Here is a 19,827-nt window from a genome sequence, read left to right on the forward strand (position 1 = left end):
CAGAGCCTCCTCCACAGTGATCTTGAGTATTGTAGGAACCACAGCATATATTACAAAGCAGTTGTTTATTCATGTGAGCAAGGAGTGAATTAGACTCCTGCTTTATAGTTGTTCCTGATGATGATGCTTTATCTTGTTGTGGTAAAAAGGTTTTTCCTGATTTATGAGACCAAATTTCTTTCATCCAGGGAATGACAGTATCTGGAGAAAGTTGTGCAGAAGCAATGGATGAAAGGATATTGACTGGGGCTTGGTCCCAGTCTTGAGACATAGAGTGAACAAGTATGAGGGCTTTCATTTTATTGTTGAGATCTATGCCCTGGCCTTGAATGGCAGCCATGATCATCATAATTTCCAAGATCTTGAGCATAATATCATCTTTAGGTTTGATCTGAATACAGATCAGCCTTTGAAATTCCATGAAAGTTGTCATGGTGGAAGGATTGCCATATTTAGATTTAAGCTTGTCCCACTTCTCTTTAGAAGTATCCTTTTTGTCAATTGACATTATGATCATCAGATCACAATAGAGTGTGATGATTCCCTGAGCACATGTATCAGATGTGATCCATGGCTCTTGCTGTGCAATGTTGGCAGGTTTTGGTTTAGAACCATCAACAATATTCATAATGCCTAGTGTTTGGAAATATGCCTTCATGAGAACTGACCAGGATGCATAGTTAAGGCCATTAAGTTTTGGAATTTGTTTTCCAAGGCCATTGGATATCTAGTAGAGGTTCAGGAGTAAGTGATCATGTAAAAACAATTTCACTGGGTGTAGAGTTGAATGGGGAGGATTTAATAAATGATTAGCTTGGCATTTAGGTCTGCAAGCAGTAGCTCTAGCAGATTGAGACTTGCATTGAGTATGACAAGGTTTGGGTATATGAGGATGAGGGTTTCTCCACTCTTTTATGATAGGAATACCCCTCTCAGCAAATTGCTTTGTAGCAATGTGAGAGTTGTTGCACTCTAGTAGGTCAAAGTCTAAGGGACCAAAATAGTGGCACCCAAAGAATGACCATTTGACTTTGTGCTTCAGATGATCATCTGTAAATCCAAGACATGGATTTGCACAACTGTAAGGTATAGGAAAACTTTTGTAAAGGCAGAAGCCAGGACATTGAGATTTAACTTAAACTTCAAAGACATTGTATGATTTGTCCAAGATACAACTATCAGTTTCCTCATGGTACCAGCCTCCAGATGTGTGCAGTACATCCATTGTACCAGGGAGAGGATAGCTGTGCCCTAATGGCACAAGACTGGTGAGTTCTTTCAAGAGCATTGGCAGGTGGTTGTGTGCATCAAGATTCCATGAAATAGTCAAAAGGACTATTCTGAATGGCAAATTTGAGATCTGCAAGAACATCCTCCAATGAGGACCAGTAAGCAAATTGTTGGTGACCAGCTCTGTCAATCCATCCAAGATGGCAATTAGTGGTTGCATATCTGATCTGACTTCCCATATCTCCTTCAGCTTTAAGTTGCCTGGTAAAGGTGAGTAAACCATCATCAAACAAGTCACCTCCTGCTCATCTTTGATGGAACCATCTTGGCATGGCTCTCATGTCGGTGGTCCCATCAGCCCAAACTCCTCAGAAAGAGCACTCAAGATGCTCATTCCAAACCCGAAGAGGTGGGATGAGCCCACAGAAGGATCCATTGTAGTATGGATGGGCATTATAGGTGACATAGACCAAGGTGTTATGGGTGATTTTTGATGCAGGAATGGTAAAGAGCAAAGGATCTTCATAAGTCACTGAAGGTAGATCACAGCCATTGAAGTTAGCAATGGCATGAGGTGATGAGGAATGGGTAAGTTTAGGAACAAAGTCGGTGAAATAGCCATGGTATGTGACATGGATGCCAGGACAGAAGAAGGGAGAGTCAAAGCTGGGGAAAAAAGGCATTAACTGCCAGGTGGCTTCAACAACAGAGATAGGGACCAAGTACACAGCTGGGTGTGGCCTCTTGAAGAATGTGACAGAAGAGGGTATGGCTTCCCTCCAGGACACACAGTCTCTAACATATAGCAACATATAGCATCTCCATAAATTCTATAAATTCCTTCACCACATACTTCCTCCATTTCTTGCCCTCATACATTCCATCCTGGTGCTCAGCAATTTGAGTTTTGATACATTTAGTGACAACAAGAGACATTTGTTTATAGTGATTAGTTCCCATAATGACAGTAAAGAGAGATGAATGAGATTAAAGCAATTCAAACTCAGCAAGGTCAGGGTTGACCATGAGAATGTGCTTGATAAGCAGCTTGTTCATCTTGTCGATTTCCTCATGACCAGGGGTCGGAGCATGATGAGGAGGTGGGGTGTCAACTGCACCTTCCTCCATATAGGGAGGTATGGGATCTAAGTCAGCCTCTCAGTTGACATTGGGAAGATGTAAATGTAAGTAATGAGGCAGTGGAGCAGGAAGCATACATTGTGTGGTGAATATGGCATGGACTGCAATGGCAGGAGCAATAACTTGCTGCTGGAGTCACCACCATGTGGAAAGTCCTAGAAACGTCATCCAGAAGGCACTCGAGCTGATAAACAGCCAATGCAAGTCACCTACACCAAAAGCTCCATAATATACAAGAAAAATAGACTGGTAACAGCCTGCAAGAAGCAACAAAATGAAGGTAACTACTGCCCAACCTAGCACATCTAGGCCTACTTGATCCATAGTGATTTGCCTGTCAGCAGTGATCTATTCTATGCAAATCAAGTAAATAGCACACACCTAGAAGGCAGGGCTCATAACCTATTGCATGGAGGATGGGAAGTATGAAGAGCTAAGACAGAACACTTGCCTTATTCTTGAGTTAAGTGGTGGGTTTGAAAGGGTTATGGTGAGTAGAGCTGGGGCTCAATAAAAGTAGACTGTTCTGTAGGTAGAACAATGGGGAGTACAGCAGATATCCCTGAGTTTATATACATGTAGACATATGCACAAACCAGTAGTGTAAAAGGAAAGTACTACTATGTATAGTAAGGAATAGTGGAGAATGTCATGGAATATGACATAGTAAATGATGTCATAGTGACATCATTGTGGAGCTGTATCACTCAGCATGTCATGTGACACTACATGTGTATCACAACATGTAAGTCTAGATGTGTCTAGACAGTCAGAATTTCAACAGTCTTGCCATCTGCTGACCCTTCCCCTGCTATACACTCATGCACAGGCCATCCATGTTCTCACCATCTGAGCTTTTCACCATCTGCTGATTCTCCCCCCACTACTACTCAGGCATAGGAAGTGCACATTTTCACCATCTGAGCTCCTCACCCTCTGCTGACCCTTACCCTGCTATTGCCTATCTAAATCTTGCCATCTGCTGACCCTTCCCTTGCTATTACTCATGCACAGGATGGGCATGTTCTTGCAGTTATGACTCAATGTCTTTGAATCCAAATCATTTGCTGTGGTCTTGTTCTCCTTCTGTTATGTCTTTTTAAAATGAAGGAAAAATATACACAAATGCCTTGTTTGTGCTGTACACATCTCATCCCCATGTTTCTACAATCCTTCTATTACCTGTTGATACATTTGGTTGTACAAATGCATATGCTTCCCTTGTTTCCTTGCATCGACCCCCAGAGTTGCAGTCATACACAATGCATATGGGAGCATCCAAGAGGGGATTTTGCGAGCTGGTGATCATGCACCCAATGCGCCAGGACTCTTACAGGTCCTGCAGACAGGAGGATCTGGGAATGCTCATCTTTTTGATATCTTCACACCAAAGTATCATACTGTTCTCATATTCACACCTTCTTTGGCCATCCCCATCATATTGTCTGTCCTTGCGACTCTAATGCAGTGCATGCCCAGGAACGAGATAGTGAGACCCCTGCTTGTGTTTTCTGGCCATCCCTCTGTTTTAGATGGGGGAGTCAAGACATCTTCCATAGAAGATCAGGCTAGGAGTGTGGAAGTATTTGTCGACCAAGCAGGCCATGTGTACCAAGGGTATATCATCGAGAAAGACAGACATAATGAACCTACTTTGTACCATATCATATGAACAAATGAGGTTGACAATTGGCTGTGTTGCACAGACCAGCTAAAGTCAAGCAGGACATATGAACAGGTAACATAGAATATCCAGAAAAGGAAACAGTCCAGGTGCTGGACCATGTAGTGCACATGCTGCAGAGTACCTGACTGCAAGCTGTCAGGGAGGAGTCCAAAGGTAGTCACATGACTCCTCAGAGAACGGTCTGTTTGGGGAGTTTTGGGAGAGGACAATTGTGAGTTGTACTCGTTCTCCTCTAGTTTTTCACACTGATCTGGTGCATTGGCAGGCCTAGATGACGAGTACAGGTACTGGTCTTATGTCAAAACCCATCCTGCCCATGTGGTTCTCTCCCAAGGGTCCCAGCAGGAGGCTGTGGATGTACTACATTGGTCCTACACTGATCAGCTGCTTGCCCATCCCCAACTGATTCAGCTGCCTTTTAGTCAGGAGGAGTGTCAGGAACTGTTGAGACTACTCAATGGTGAGGCTGGGACATTTCCATTCAGTTCTACTTGTCTGATTTTTTTTTCAACAGATCTGAGTCAGCAATCCACTCTTTTGTACACACACATGGTTGCTCACATTCTTCTACATGCTGGTGAGTTTTTGCACCATACCCCTTGCCAGTGTTATGTTCTTACAGGCTAATGTTCTTCATCAGCTCATTGGCATCAGGTCAATTTCAGGCCACACAAACTGCTCCCACAAGACATCATCACTGCACACACATTAAGGCAGAACCTGATGCTACACATGGTGGTTGAGATATTGATTGGTATACTGTGCCTTGGCATCCCATTCTTGTTCGTGGATCAAACAAGATATAGCAGCCATTTTGATGTGAAGGGGAATGTAAGCATGCAGAGTATGTGCCACTGTTTGTCATTGGTGCTTGTACCTGTCTTGTGGTGAGGGTTAATCATTATGATGATAGTCATACTCATTCCTAACTTCTTTTCCTTCCCTGCTTTCTGCTTGCGCAGTCTGCATTATCCTCAGCACCTGTCACACTTATCTCATTCCCAGGACTGGATGGTATCACACACATTGGAGGTCTGGTTGCCATTTCATGTTCCGTTCTGAGCATGGTTACATCTTTCCTGTCTATTTTCCAGTATAAAGCAGAGTTGCCACAGGGTTCTGCAGCTGTTCATCATTTGGCTGCTGCTGCCCATGAAGGATTTGTATTTCTCCCAGTGAGTTTGCAGTTCCCCATTATTGCTCCTATCCCTAACTCATCTCAAACCACTTACAGCACTGAAGCATTCTGCTCTCTCTTCTGCTAGTTTTTCTCGCATATTCTGTGGATGGGTTCATCACTGTCATCATTGTCTACACTAGAATCTGTAACATTACATGAACAGAATAAAACAGCTGTAATATTATAACCAGAAAGAAAGCAAGAAAAAAGCTCCTGAAAGGTCAGTTTCAGATTCAAGTTAACATTGAGTCAATTCACATGACAATGCTGTGACCTTGTGTCATTGCATATAAGTTATTCACTCATGATTTGTACCACATCAACATTGATCCCCAGAACACATGGTTGATTACATATCAAAAGGGACTAAGGTGAGCAACTTTCATACCATAGTCACCTACTGCTGATGGCATTTTCAAATCGTACTTTATTATGTCCTCAGACTGGCTCAATAGCTGGTTATGTCCAACTGCTGACATCCAACCTGCTGACGGTCCACCATGTGGATTCCCTGAGGCTACTACTCTGTATGTATTGCTTTTTTTTGTACTATTCAAAATTTCTGTATTCATCTAAGAGCACCCAACTGGCAGGTGTCGACCTCCATTGGGATTTGCAACATCTGTGGCCCTTAATAAGGAGAATAAAGGGAGGCTTGCAAAGGTTCACAACCATATGCTTCTTGGACTGGAGAGACTGAAATGACTACATAAGACCTTTCCAAGTGAATGACAGACCTGAGGCAACCAAAGAACATCCTCCTAGAGGTCATACTGACAAAAAGAACACACTGTCCAAGCTGGATGGGCTGAGAGGCCACAGATGAGGGTGGGATGTACCAGGATGCTTCAGGACAGAAGCTGGTAGGAACTCCTGGTAGATATATGCAGCCATGGTCCCTAGCAAAGGGGACAAGCAAAATGATTGATGTAGAGGCAGCCATATCAGATGAATTTAGCAAAATGAGTGTCTTTTGGAGGGAGTGCTGTAGAAACGTGTGGAGTGTGCATACCCTTTCCAATTTTGGAAGGTAAGATCACGTGGCTGAGCACTACAAGCAAGTGTGGGAATGGTCTCAGTATCTGCAGAAATGGCGGAGATATGGTTGAAAACCAGAATGCTGTACATGGGTGCTTAAGAATTTTAGCCAGTGCTTAACTTGCTCCCTTTCTTTTTCTCTGGCACTGATGACCTGTTCTTGTGCAAGGGATGACTGCCAACATTCCTGGCTGTCCTTCTTCACATGAGGGCTATGGTCTTCATCTCCATTCATCAGCTGTATCCATGTCCACCTCACCAAACACCTTTGGTGTGTGACATCCACTGGCAAGAAGAAATGCAATTGTCCCTGATTGTGACCAATGCAGGGAACCAAGGGAAAACAGAAAAATCTGAACAAAATGAAGAAAAGAATGAGAGAGGACAAGAGTAAGAAACCAAAAGAAAAAGGAGAAATCATGAATAGTCATCTGAGTCATAGTCATTTGCATTATTGTGTTCTTGGTATTCCTCATCTTCATCTTCATCTTCATCTTCATCATTGTCATTGCTGTTACCTTCTTCTTCTTCCCCAACATCTTTTTCCATAACCTCTAGTAAAGGAGTGTGTCAAGAATAATAGGGAATGAGTCGAAATGCTGCAATTCCTTGAGCAGAAATGGTGCCATCGAGTTCTTTAATGACATAGGAACCCCCCTTGGTGTGATGAACAACCTCATAGGGACCAAGGTAGCATGGCTTTAACTTATGATCCAGTTCCTTTTCTATCTGAGTGTTGTGAACCAATCCAAGTCTCCTGGCTCATAAGCAGACTTCACCAATCATAGTGCATACCTCTTCTCAAACTGACCCTTGGAGCACAAATGAGACCTCTGCAGAGTGATGAAAGCAGCATTGATGTCCTCCTCCCTCCTCTCCAACTGATGAATGCGTAGTGCAAGGAGCTCCTGAGAAGTCATTCCAGACTGGAATCCCTCGACAAGACATGTAGACTCAAAGAGATCAAAGGGCAGGACAGGATCAAGACCATGGAGCAAGAAGTAAGGGCTGAATCCAGTGGAGTGATGAGTAGTAACCTTGTCTGCAAAGAAAGCATGATGAACCTTGGATGGCCAGAGCAAAAGATCTCTCTCGCAAGCCTTGATGATAGCTTCTCTGATAACAAAGTGTCCACACTCTACAACCCCATTTGCTTTTGAATTATATGGGGAGACACGAATCTGTGGAATGGAATAGTGCTTCATGAGTTTCTCAAAGGCACCCTTGACTTCACTGCCATTATCAGTGACAACCTGTGCAATAACACCATAACAGCAGAAGACCTCTTCCCAGAAGAACTTAGCAAGACTGTCTGCATTAGCATGTCGAAGAGCACAACCTTCTGCAGTGAGGGAAAGATCATCTTGAGCTGCAACAAGATAGCAATATCCACGAGCTTTGGGCATGAGCATGACATTGACATAAACCTTCATGAAGATTCTAGGGGAAGTGGAGATGGTGATGGGAATCTCTGCCTTATGAGTGCTTCAAATCTGGCACTCATGGCAGGAACAGACATGGTGAGCAACATCTTGATAGAGCTGAGGCCTGGTACCTCACATGCCAGTAATGGTGGAACTTGGCACTGCAACTGGTGTTGTAGAGGTTCAATCATCCCAAAGCAGCTCAAGACAGGAGTCCACTGAACCCCCCCCTGGCTTCATTTCAAGGAGGTGCCAGCTTGGAAGTACCTCCTTTGAATGTTGAACCTGTGCATGGACCTGCTGGAGGTCTGGCAATCTCTGTTACTCCACCACCACCAGCAGTTGGATCAGTGCCTGGACAGGAAGGTAGGATGGAGGTCAACTAACATCAATGTACTTGTCATTTCACAATCCATTTGTGTTTTTTTTTGTCTTTGTACTTGTACTTTGTTAGATGCAGCAATATATTCTATATTGTCAAAATGTGATCTCCAGGAAGAAGCAGCTACTGCTGCTGGTAATTGTTACTGTATGATTCAGGTACTGGAAAACCAATCTGGTATGGTGATGTCTGTACCAAGGCTGTGGTGTTACAAGCACTAAGGGCCAATGGAGTCATGGTTCACCTAGATGATTGAATGATGACTGGCAAGCATAACTCAATTGTTTTTGCTGTATAGCATGATGGTGACTTTCATGGTATTGTTCTGGCTTGCTGGAGGCTGTAAGGCATTGAATTCACAGTTTAAATGTACTGGGTAGTTGGCTAGTCTTCTGGGCATTACCAGAGCCACCATTGTGGTAATACATGCATCTCTGGCATGGTACTGGTACTGGTATGTACATACACTGTGGACCTGCTCCCAGGAGGTCAGGCAGGTCAGGCATGGCATGGTATAATTTCTGGGTGGGCCTCCATAGCATTGGCACTGGGATGGCATTCATGGCATTGGTGCTGGGACAGCTTGACTGATGGCCTCATGGCATTGGGGATGTGCAAGAACATATGGCATAGGTGCCTGGATGGCTTCCACAGCATTGGTGTTGTGCCAGAACACATTACAATGGTGCTGGGATGGCTTGCATGATGGACTCATGGCATTGGGGATATGCCAGAATACATGGAACCAGTTCCAGGGTGGCTTCCATGGCATTGGTGTTGTGCCAGAACACATTACAATGGCATAGGTGCCAGGACAGCTTCCATGGCATTGGTGTTGTGCCAAAACACATTACAATGGTGCTGGAATGGCCTGCATGATAGCCTCATGGCATTGGGGATGTGCTGGCACTCATTACACAGGTGCCAGGATGGCCTGCATGATGGACCTGTGGCATTGGGGATATGCTGGAATACATGGAACTGGTGCCAGGCTGGCCTCCATGGCATTGGTCCAGTGCTGGTACACATTACAATGGTGCCAGAATGGCCAGCACAATAGGCCTCATGGTATTGGGGATGTGCCAGAACACATGGCATTGGTGTTGTGCTGGAACACATTCCAATGGTACTGGGATGGCCTGTGTGATGGCCCCATGGCATTGGGGATGTGCTGGAACACATGGACCTGGTGCTGGTGCTGGCTCACAGTACATCAGTGCCAGGACAGCTTCCATGATGGCCCCATGGCAGTGGCAATGTGCCAGAGCATGTGGCATTGGTGCCAGCATGGCTTCCATGGCATTAGCATTGTGCTGGTTCACATTAAATCAGTGCTGGTTGGGATGGCTTCCATGGTATTAGTCCTGGGTTGGTGTTGGCCTGGCTCACATTGCATTGGTGCTGGGATGCCTTGAATGGCATTGGTATTGGGTCTGCCCACATGGAATCGATGCCAGGACAGCCAGCATGGCATTGGTGTTGTGCTGGCCTGCATGGCATTGGTATTGGGCCTGTTCATATTGCATTGGTGTTGGCCTGGCTCACATGGCATTCATCCCAGGATGGCCTGCATGGCATTGGTGTTGGGCTGGCTTGCATGACAGTGTTGCCAGGGGTGAACTCAGGGGCTGAGCCCATCCATACCTTCCAGGGACACCCAACTCTGGGCTTACCTGGGACTACTCATATTGCAGTGGCTACACCCTAATCCCACAGCTGGCTTGTACCCCATGATGACAATTCTAACCTCTGCCCAGCCATTCTCCATAATGACTCCTAGTTTTGGGCTCAGCTGTATGCTATGGTGACATGCATTTATTGGGCTCTCCCATAGTCCATGATGACACTTACTCCCCAGCCTGCTTGTAACTGACAATGACAATTCAAACCACAGCTGCACCATTCCTCATGACAACATTTCCTCTCAGGCTCAGCTGTACTACATGGTGACACTCATCAGTTGGGCTCTCCCATACTACAAGGTGACAATAGGTTCATGGCTCTCATGTAACACATGTGCACAAGCCATACATGGGCTCAACCTCTGCTGGCCCATCACTGATGGCTGATTGTCAGCCTCCACTGACCATCTCATATGGCCTAACCAGGTGCATGGGCTCGCTTTTTACTACATAGTAGCAATATATTATTATGTAATCACTTAACACCAACTTCATGCTTGATTTGTAAATAAGCAAGGAATTCAGTGCTTATTTCAAGTTACCTTGCTTGCAAGGTTTCTACCAGGCTCATAATTGCTGGACCCTTGGTCCAAGGGTCTTGGACCATCAATGTTCACACAGCAGTCTGGAAATGGAAAGAATTTCTGTGGTGAGTTGGTTCCCACACAATTATGACCCTGGTAGGAACCTCGCAAGCAAGGTAATATGTATAAGCAGCCTGAGTTATGAAGTTCAGTTCTGGTTCCAATGAAAGTGCTGTCAGACAGACATGATGCAGGTCATATTTGATTTGACTCCTAGCTAATGGGGCATGCTCATGTGGCTGACTGATCACATGTGGCAGTTTCAATGTTATCACATGCTCTAAAGAGTATTCCAAAGTGAAAATAGCATATTTTCTTATGAATCAAATTATGAGACTCTTGTAAATCTTGATTTCAAGCAAACATATAAAATTTATCCAAAGTCTATATTGTGAGAAATGTTGAGATGTGTATCCAAAGACAATTGGACACTATATATTGCAAGAATGTCACAAGGGTATTGACAATAATATCATCCTAAAAAGCTGGTAACAAAAGTTGAAACTTGGAAATTGCTTCATAGGGATGCATAATTCAATATTACACAATCCATTCTGAGATTATCAAAACATAAGATTATCTGCATCATCAAAAGGTGTTACCAAAGTAAATAACTAAATATCAGTTCCGAGATGCTCAGAAGACATTGGGCAGAGAGTGGGCCAATGATTGGCTGGTGGCTGCCCAGTGATCTCTGTATTAGGCATTCTTTTTGTATTTCCAATGCAATTAAGCATATCTAGGCGATGGTATGATTGACTAATCTCTAGTAATGGTACTGGAAGGAAGCATGCAACCCAGGCAGCATGTAATATAATGATGGGGAGTGTGCCCCCTTCGTTGTTATAGTTGTAGGTAAATTGACCATTCTAAGGGATACACCTCATTTGGTCATTTTCATGTCTGGAGGCATATCAACACAGCTCACAAAGGCGATGTCTATATACAGATCCTACATCTGTCTATATGATGTGACTATATGAAAGCACTGAAGGAATGTCAGTAAATCGATCATGATTAGGTTGAATGGCCTATCTTGCAGCATCAACGAGTCATGCAGTGATGACCAGGCAAACATCATATAATGGGAGCTGAGTCCCATTCTCTAATACCACCCCTTTCAGGGTTTTTTTTGTTTGACATTTACTGATGCAGTGAATTTCACCTTTGAGTGTGCCCTTCAGTATTAGGCAGTGCTGACCAGTACTTGTTGGGTTGGTGGGAGACAAGTTGCATGCCAGAATAGTGCGATGTTCGATGATGGTGCTTACAGTGCTGGGTGACAGTATGCCCCTCCAGACTCAGGGTAAGGGTCACCTCCAGGCCATGTTTGTAGGCCAGGTCCATGTCAAAAAGCTCCCAGTGGACTGCAGAGTTCTCACCACCAGAGATGTAGGGCAAATTCCAAGGAACAATGAGAATGTACACCAAGTTGCCTTCAACATGCTGTACATAGGTGATTTTGTTTTTGAGGCTGCCTGTTAACAAGCAAACCCAAGAGCGAACAGGTATGTCACAGGGCTGTGCAAAGGACTCCATTTCTTCCATTGGTACTGGCATGATCTGTGGGATAAGATTGGCATGTGAAGGGGGGAGCTTGAGTCAGACATCATGTGCACTGGGAGCTTCCACATATATGTGGCAAGGGACCAAATGGAAGGTCTTGCGTTCCAGGCCCTCCAGCTTGAAGGGCTGGAGGACAAATCCTGCAGAACGAGCTAATGGAGACCAGGTAAGTTCCCAAGCGAAGGAGTGAAGAGGAGACATGATGTACCAGAGGGCAGCACGACCTTGAATACTCTTGGCTGAGTCAAATTTGTATTCACCTCCATATGATCTTTGACATTATGAACTGGGCCCTGCTGATGCACCTTTGCCCTCGACCTTTCTTCACTCCCCTCGCCACCATAGCAGTGGAAAAGGCTTTTGAGCTGTTGAGTTAGATTCACGCACCCCAATGGAGCTATCTTGGTCACCCTTGGATGGCAGTCCACTTTGTTGTCTAGTTTGTCTTCCTTGTCTTCCTCTTCATCCTCTTCATCCTCCTGCACAGAAATATCCAGATATTGAGAAGCAGACATGCTCATTCTTGGACACTTTGCTGGGCATAGAGAGTGGTGGGATCTGCATGAGCTTTTGCCTGATTGAGTGGTTAGCAAGGGATCCAAAACCTAAGGTGAACATTGGCTTACAAGTTTGCAATGAAGGAGCTTGGGGGGAGAGGATGACATGGGAGACATTGCCTGTGAGATACAGAATGAATTGGTTTACAAAATTGCTTTGAGAAGTTTACTTATGGGAAGAAGCTTGAGCAGGGGGGGGTCACATACACCTGGTGGATGTCAGTAAATTGCAAGAATTTAAAGATCTACTTACTAGAGGGCTTGACAATGCCACACTCAGCCATGGCTGCCCTAACAACCTCAACAGCAGTACCCTCCCAAGAGGCTTCGAATACTTGGTCAAAGATGGAATTCCACTCATCAAACTGGTACCTGTTGCTGAACTTCTCCATCTCTGTCAAGAATATGCCAAAGGAAAGGCTATCATCAGTTGCCCAACACAAAACCAACTGCCATGTGGCAGCATCCTCCAACAAGGGAACTACTGGGGCTACCTTAGCTTGTTTGAGCTCCTGTGCAGCCTTGATGGCATTTATCCCCATGCCCCCCAGATTCAATATGATGATCTTGATCAGGTCTAACCATTCCTCCAATTTGAAGGCAATGCCAGCAATGGCAAGCTTGATTTCAATGTTGAATAGGAGGGTGGTGTCAGTGAATTCTTCACACACAAACCTCTCAAGAAAGGCAGATGCCTTGTCATTGAGGAGAGCAGCAGTGATTTCGACCTTTGGTTCCATTGATAGCCAGGTCATTGTAGAGTTGGAGGTAAGTAGTGAGTGGTAAATAGAGTGGAGGGGGAAGTACTAATGAAGCAATATAAGGTGACAATTTCTGCTATTTGAGGGGATGGGCACTAAGCTTGGCAACCAGAACTGCTACTGTCCTGGACAAGAGGACAAAAAATGGTATCTTTTGATGTGGACAATAAGAATGATCTAGGGGTATGTAATCAGATTGATAATCAAGTATGCAGTGTACATTGTGCTTATCTTTACTCAAGCATGCACAATTTCATTATATCTTGGTCTACACTGGTATTATTGAAATTCTGTAATGCCCACTTTGATAAGTTACTACAAGCTACCTTAATTATTATGGTTGACAGTGTCTATGTATATACAAGTGAATGTTTATTGGGTTAAATGCTCAATGGCACTCAGACATTGTACTTCAAGTCATCAATTGCTGTTGCAGTGGCAATCAAGTCAGATGCCACTCAAAATACCCTACCATGCACATTTATTGGGTGGAACGCTTGAACTGCGATGAGTGATTGTGAATTGAACATCATGCCAGTGACTTACTGCAAAGGATATGACACAACTGTGGGATGTAGTTAGTACATAGGTAGCACTGTGCATTGGCCACTTACCTGTGGTGAAAAGAGGGAAAAAGTGTTCATGAGAAAGTTTGCCACTGATATACTGAACACAACTCATGATCATGTGGTAGCCACTTAAGCAAAGTGCCAAACCTGACACATGGACATGATCATGAGTTGCACTTAGTACCTTACAACTGTCTGTCTAATGGCAGCAAAGGCAGCATTATGGAGAACAATGTAGAAACAAATTCATAGATACAAAATGAATGCAACTCACAATCACATGGTAGCCACAGCAAAATTGCACAATGCACACACTGTCAATCTCAGTATTGTAGGTTAGAATGTGCAGACTCAGTGTGCATTAGGTTTAGGCTTCGTTCATGAGTGCAACACAATAAAGATCTCATGACATTCATACAAGATGACATGAAAGATGGTGTGCAGAAATCATCTAAACAAATAGGGCATACAAGTGGATATGTGAGTGATAGCTATAAGTTGGAGCAGGATGTATGTGTATGATGGATTCTAGGCACAAAGGTATAAGGTACTTCAGACTGGCTGTATCCAGCACATTGAGCACCCACCTACAGTTTGAGTCCAACAGTTCACTTGGGTGAGGTGTCTCTTCTCACCTTTTGCCAGTGCCTTGATGAAAGGTACTTGAGATGAAGGTGGATCATATTGAGAATGGGCCAACAGTGCTTGTAGTCCTCAAGCTGTGGGAACCATTGCCTGGCCTAAAATGGGTGAGTAAATTCGCTCTGGACACAATAAACAACCTACAATGCCAGTGACTTTCTGAACAGCTTTGAAATCCTGGTAGCTCCTGCTTTTTGTTGTATTGAGATACTTCTTCACTGCTGTGTGGACAACTTGCTACCAAGTCTTACCTTAGTTAATGAAGCACATTGTCTAAGATGTACATACCTTGACTTTATGCATCTCATCATCACTCCATCACAAGTGCTCCTCAAGGCTGTATCCACCCCTTCCTGGACAGCCTACCTTGCTGGGTGGTTTCTAAATTTTAGTGGTAAGCTCAATAGACTTGAGGCTGGTGAGTGAGGAGTCTAAGGGTGAAGGCGAAGATTGTGGTTCCCCAACATCAACACTGGTGAAACTGACTGTCTTTGGTGACCAAGGCAATGTGGGTGTATCCTGATTGGGCAACTGTGACTGAGGCAATTTGGATGTATCCTTAGCAGGCATCTGACTGGACTGGGGTGACTGTGCCCTACACAGCTCCTTCCTATTCTCCAAAGAGGTCTGATGGCTCATGGGCCTCATTTCTTGCTCCACTACCACAATGACATGCCAGACCTGCTGATACACTATCTCAGCCTGTGAGGATAACAGGGGCAAAACCTCCACTGGGTGGGGGACAAGGGGAGGAACAGATTGAGACCTTGCGCATTGCGACCTGACAAGAGGCATGGGGATTCAGTTTGATTCAGTCACTGGGAGGAATTGAGGAATTTATTAGGGCATTTATGAGGGTGGGCAGGTTATTGTTACCCACATTATTGTTTCTGATCAATTAATCATGACAGCATTCTCATTGTTTGGAGTTAGTTGCCTGGTTGCAAATGCCATGCTTCTCTGTGTTTTTCTTATTGGTTTGTCCCTAATATAATCAATTGTACCTTAGTCTAATGACAGACATCCAATTGGGACCATGCACCAGGAATGAACAATTTCTTTGATCCTACTGATTCTGTTTGCCCCTGCTGCTGGTACATTATCTTAGACAGAACACAACATAGGAAGGTGGAGAAACAGACCTGGGTTGAATCACAGGAGTTGTCATTATGTGGGGAAGCAACTTGGGAAAGCTGTCAAGGAAGCACTAAGCAGAGACATAATTGAGACCAAGGATTCCCTACCCTTCTCATGCACCTCTGCATGATTCCAAAAGCTAAACCAATAGCATCTGCAGCTACACACTCAATATCATTGCAGAATTTCTCATCCATTGGTCCCTGGAAGTCTGCTAAGTGGCACTGCACTGTACTGATGATGCAGGCTTCGAGATTGACCAAAGATGACTGGGTATCTTGGAACAACATTCAGTTGAGGCAAAGTAGATTGAGCAAAGTAATAGGTACTCACTGCCAGAGCTAGAAGACTGGATATCAGTATCTTGGAACAATGCTGGGTTGATGCGAAGTGGATTGAGCATAGTAACAGTACTTACTACCAGTGTCAAGGGAGGGAAAGAGTGCACTGCCAGAGCTAGCACTGAAGTACTGTGTTCCTTGTGTAGAAGTACCATTGCTCCCACTAACTGCTGCATATGTTCATCAAAAATCAGGCATTCCAATTTCATTGCACACCAGAGTTACCAGAAGCATCCCAGATCATTGTGTCACATTGGACCAGCCAGGAGGAGCACAAAGATGCAGATGGGGTAAAGGATGTTAACAATGAACCAGAACACATGTAGGGATGGAGACAGTTGTGGGAATGCTTTGCATGATGAGTAGGTTCCACCATCTGTGTGGTAAAAATTGGCTACAACAGGTGATGTTGTATGGTAAGATTGTTATTGTCAGTGCAGAGCATCGCAGAAAATGCACAAGACAATAGTCATCACCAGCATCACACCTTGACCAAGATAATCAAGCCAAACCTAAATATGAAATGAGAATCAAACATTCATAATGAAAACAATGCACACCAATTATTGCCATCACCACCCAATGCTTGTATACATGATGTTTACATATGGTCTACACATGTAAAATAGGAGACATTGTTACTTTTCTACTTCCCCTATTGGGAGATCAATGCCAAGGGCTGCACCCCACACAAGTACTACAATGTATACACAGAACAAGCCAACTAACACACTGCAAAAACCTAGCATTGGAGATGGAATGAAGGAAGCCAAGTCTACCAGGTAGGCAAAGAAGAGCAGGGCACAAAATGCCATGAAGCTGGAGGACAACATGGACCAAATGCCAACTTTCATGTGAGGTACTCCTGGTCTGGCACCTTGTATGTGGATGTTTCTTGCATGTATGCCTAATCCCATCATGAACAATAAAAATCGTCACCACAATGGCTGCTAAACAGGTAGGATGACCTAGACATGCATAATTAATTAAATTAAAAATGTAGGCAGAGTTAGTACACAACCTACCTGTGTGGTGACAGGTATGCGACATCATGGAGTTGTGTGCTGGGTTACAGGGACCTGCACAGACATCTTTGGTGAGCAACAATGCAGACAACAACTCTTACAGACCTGTTGCAATAAAATAACAGTAGCCCAAATGTATGATCTTTCAGTCTTTCTTGTATTCAGAGCATATTCAAAATTCTACACTGCTCATAACCAATTCTCTACAAGCCATTACAGATTAGCTACTATATCTATCTATGTACTTGATGTTAATTGCTGTGGGCACAGTTAGTCCATAGTAGCAGTCAACATTGGCCACTTACCTGTGGAAAGAAGGAAAAAGGTGTTCATGAGAAAGCTCACCACTGATATACTGAACACAACTCATGGTCATGTGGTAGTGCATGCATTGTGTGATGTGGAATTTTGCTGTGGCTACCACATGACCATGAGTTGCATTCAGTATATCAATGACAACTTTTCTCATGAACACCTTTTCTCTCTTTCCACCCCCAACAGGTAAGCCACTCATCAGCTCCTTGTACTTCACAACCTATTAACCATCTTCACTTGCAGTCCACCACTAAAGATAGTGTAGTGGTAGACCACCTGGGTATTCCCAGCAACTGCTGGAGAGTCACCAGGCCCTGGAGATTCACCAGAGCAAGGGGTCAGACATGGACTTTCCCCAGGATTATTATATCTATAACAGAGTGCCTGGGGTCCAAATGGGGCTTTCCCCAGTGGATTAATAGACCTATTTCCTAGGCATCCTGGGGGATTCTCCAGCCTAAATGGACCTGTTCCCAGTGCATGCTGGGGGTTTCTCCAGCCTGAATGGACCTGTTCCCAGTGCATGCTGGGGGATTCTCCAGCCTAAATTCCCCAGCCTAAATGGACCTGTTTCCTGGGCATCCTGGGGAATCTCCCCCCCACTCTGGGGATTGTCCAAGGAATGCTGGGGATTCTGCAGGCCATGCTGTGGATTCTCCAACTCACTCTGGGGATTCTCCAGGCAATGCTGGGGATTCTCCAAACCACCTTGGGGAATCACCAGGAAATGCTGGAGAATCTCCCACCCATTCTGGGAATTCTCCAACTCACTCTGGGGATTGTCCAACCCACCCTGGGGATTCTGCAGGCAATGCTGGGGATTCTCCAACTCACTCTGGGGATTCTCCAGGCAATGCTAGGGACTCTCCAACTCACTCTGGGGATTCTCCAGGAAATGCTGGGGACTCTCCAACCCTCCCTGGGGAATTTCCAGGCAAAGCTGGAGATTCTCCCACCCACTCTGGGGATTCTCCAAGGCATGCTGGGGAATCTCCAGGCAATGTTGGGGAATCTCCAACCCACCCTGGGGACTCTCCAGGCCATGCTGGGGAATCTCCAAGGAATGCTGGGGAATCTCCAGGCAATGTTGGGGAATCTCCAACCCACTCTGGGAATTCTCCAGGTCATGCTGGGGATTCTCCAACCCACTCTGGGGATTTTCCAGGCCATGCTGGGGATTCTCCCACCCACTCTGGGGAGTCTCCAAGCAATGCTGGAGATTTTCCAGGCAATGTTGGGGAATCTCCAACCCACCCTGGGGAATCTCCAGGCCATACTGGGGAATCTCCAGCCCACTCTGGGGAATCTCCAGGCCATGCTGGGGAATCTCCAGCCCCTTCTGGGGATTCTCCAGGCCATGCTGGGGATTCTCCCACCCAATTTGGGGAATCTCCAACCCACTCTGGGGATTCTCCAAGGAATGCTGGGGATTCTCCAGGAAATGTTGGGGATTCTCCAACCCACTCTGGGGAATCTCCAGGCCATGCTGGGGATTCTCCAGGCAATGTCATGGAATCTCCAACCCCCTCTGCACATTCTCCAGGCACTGCTGGGGATTCCCAAATCCAATATGGGCATTCTCCAAGGAATGCTGGTGATTCTCCAGTCAATGCTGGGGATTTCCCACCCACTCTGTTATGGCCTGAGGATAGACACTGATATATCTTTGTGTTACTTGTACCACTGGTCAGATGCTGTAACTCCCTCTTTCTTCTAGGTTGTTTGAGCTTGTGCTAACTTCCATTTCATCCCAAATGTGCAATATGGTGCCACCCTGGAGGATATTGCATGCATCACTTCTTTGCATGTCAGTGGGCTGCAGAAAGTTGTGAAGAGGGGTGGGAGTTCCTTGATACCAAAGAGAACCTTTAGATTGGCTGGCTTCTCAATCTCAGAAACAAGTTGCCAAATTGTCTCTGTACTCCAAGATACAGTTGGAATTTGAGGGCCATCAGCTGTCTTTTGTCAAGGCATTTATAAAGAAGAACCAGCAAGGAGTGACTAGATTAGATATGTGGAATTAAATGAGTGGTTTTCATGCTCTAGAATAGTAGTACTATTGCTCTCTAACACAGAAAAAAAGATTTCACAGCATGACTTCCTAATTAGGAAGATAGGTGAAGGCATAGGCAGCAGTGGCATAGGCACTGACTTTGAGCAAACCTGTTTTTTCTCCAGCACCATGCCTGGGGACTCCAGGCTGGCCATTGATTTCTCCTAGCCACATGACCTATTTGTCATGTGATCCTATGTCATGTGACTTCTGTGCTCTGACTTGACCCTACACTTTTCATAGTCAACTGTAGTCAAAAGTGCACACTATGAAAGTGTAGCATAGCCTACACTATGCAGCACTACAAACTATTACAACTAGTACACTAGTATGTGTTGCTACTACAGGGAGTGATAATGGAGTGATGTCATCATAATGAAAGTTGTAGCCCCTGATTGTGCAATCATGACAGTATGACTATCTTATCAGAAAGTGGAAAATTGCATGAGAAAAATGCAAAACACTTGTGATCAGCACTATGCTAGGAGAAATCAATGGCCAGCCTGGAGTCCCC

The 19,827-nt window shown here is 44.8% G+C and overlaps 5 protein-coding genes across 5 annotated transcripts; 2 read left to right on the forward strand and 3 right to left on the reverse strand.

Moving 5' to 3' along the window:
• Positions 1 to 4,333: 4,333 nt before the first annotated feature.
• Positions 4,334 to 5,396, forward strand: F5J12DRAFT_724187 (uncharacterized protein; the record flags this gene model as incomplete). The annotated part of the gene is given in 5 exon segments (XM_051741513.1): positions 4,334 to 4,634; positions 4,698 to 4,888; positions 4,903 to 4,950; positions 5,020 to 5,243; positions 5,300 to 5,396. Coding segments are annotated over 5 exon segments (861 nt in total), but the record flags the coding sequence as incomplete, so codon positions are not given.
• A 3,614-nt stretch (positions 5,397 to 9,010) lies between these two features.
• Positions 9,011 to 9,789, forward strand: F5J12DRAFT_784488 (uncharacterized protein; the record flags this gene model as incomplete). Its single annotated transcript, XM_051743032.1, has 2 exons — positions 9,011 to 9,449; positions 9,539 to 9,789. The coding sequence occupies 2 exons, from the start codon at positions 9,011 to 9,013 to the stop codon at positions 9,787 to 9,789; spliced, it is 690 nt and encodes a 229-aa protein (XP_051597836.1).
• A 1,610-nt stretch (positions 9,790 to 11,399) lies between these two features.
• F5J12DRAFT_784489 (uncharacterized protein) lies at positions 11,400 to 13,225 on the reverse strand (the record flags this gene model as incomplete). Its single annotated transcript, XM_051743033.1, has 8 exons — positions 11,400 to 11,464; positions 11,619 to 11,793; positions 11,998 to 12,065; positions 12,122 to 12,270; positions 12,301 to 12,392; positions 12,427 to 12,518; positions 12,540 to 12,590; positions 12,724 to 13,225. The coding sequence occupies 8 exons, from the start codon at positions 13,223 to 13,225 to the stop codon at positions 11,400 to 11,402; spliced, it is 1,194 nt and encodes a 397-aa protein (XP_051597837.1).
• A 404-nt stretch (positions 13,226 to 13,629) lies between these two features.
• On the reverse strand, positions 13,630 to 15,237 carry F5J12DRAFT_784490 (uncharacterized protein; the record flags this gene model as incomplete). Its single annotated transcript, XM_051743034.1, has 9 exons — positions 13,630 to 13,658; positions 13,778 to 13,796; positions 13,846 to 13,897; positions 13,990 to 13,999; positions 14,075 to 14,114; positions 14,436 to 14,540; positions 14,587 to 14,679; positions 14,809 to 14,823; positions 14,929 to 15,237. The coding sequence occupies 9 exons, from the start codon at positions 15,235 to 15,237 to the stop codon at positions 13,630 to 13,632; spliced, it is 672 nt and encodes a 223-aa protein (XP_051597838.1).
• Positions 15,238 to 15,358: 121 nt separating this feature from the next.
• On the reverse strand, positions 15,359 to 16,774 carry F5J12DRAFT_784491 (uncharacterized protein; the record flags this gene model as incomplete). The annotated part of the gene is made up of 9 exons (XM_051743035.1): positions 15,359 to 15,427; positions 15,465 to 15,584; positions 15,700 to 15,718; positions 15,748 to 15,856; positions 15,913 to 15,928; positions 15,998 to 16,087; positions 16,408 to 16,432; positions 16,563 to 16,617; positions 16,654 to 16,774. 9 exons carry the CDS (start codon positions 16,772 to 16,774, stop codon positions 15,359 to 15,361), a joined length of 624 nt encoding a protein of 207 aa, XP_051597839.1.
• Positions 16,775 to 19,827: the final 3,053 nt, after the last annotated feature.

The sequence above is a fragment of the Pisolithus orientalis genome, assembly GCF_024613125.1.
Source record: "Pisolithus orientalis strain OTSU chromosome Unknown F5J12scaffold_26, whole genome shotgun sequence".
Classification (NCBI taxonomy): Eukaryota; Fungi; Basidiomycota; class Agaricomycetes; order Boletales; family Pisolithaceae; genus Pisolithus; species Pisolithus orientalis.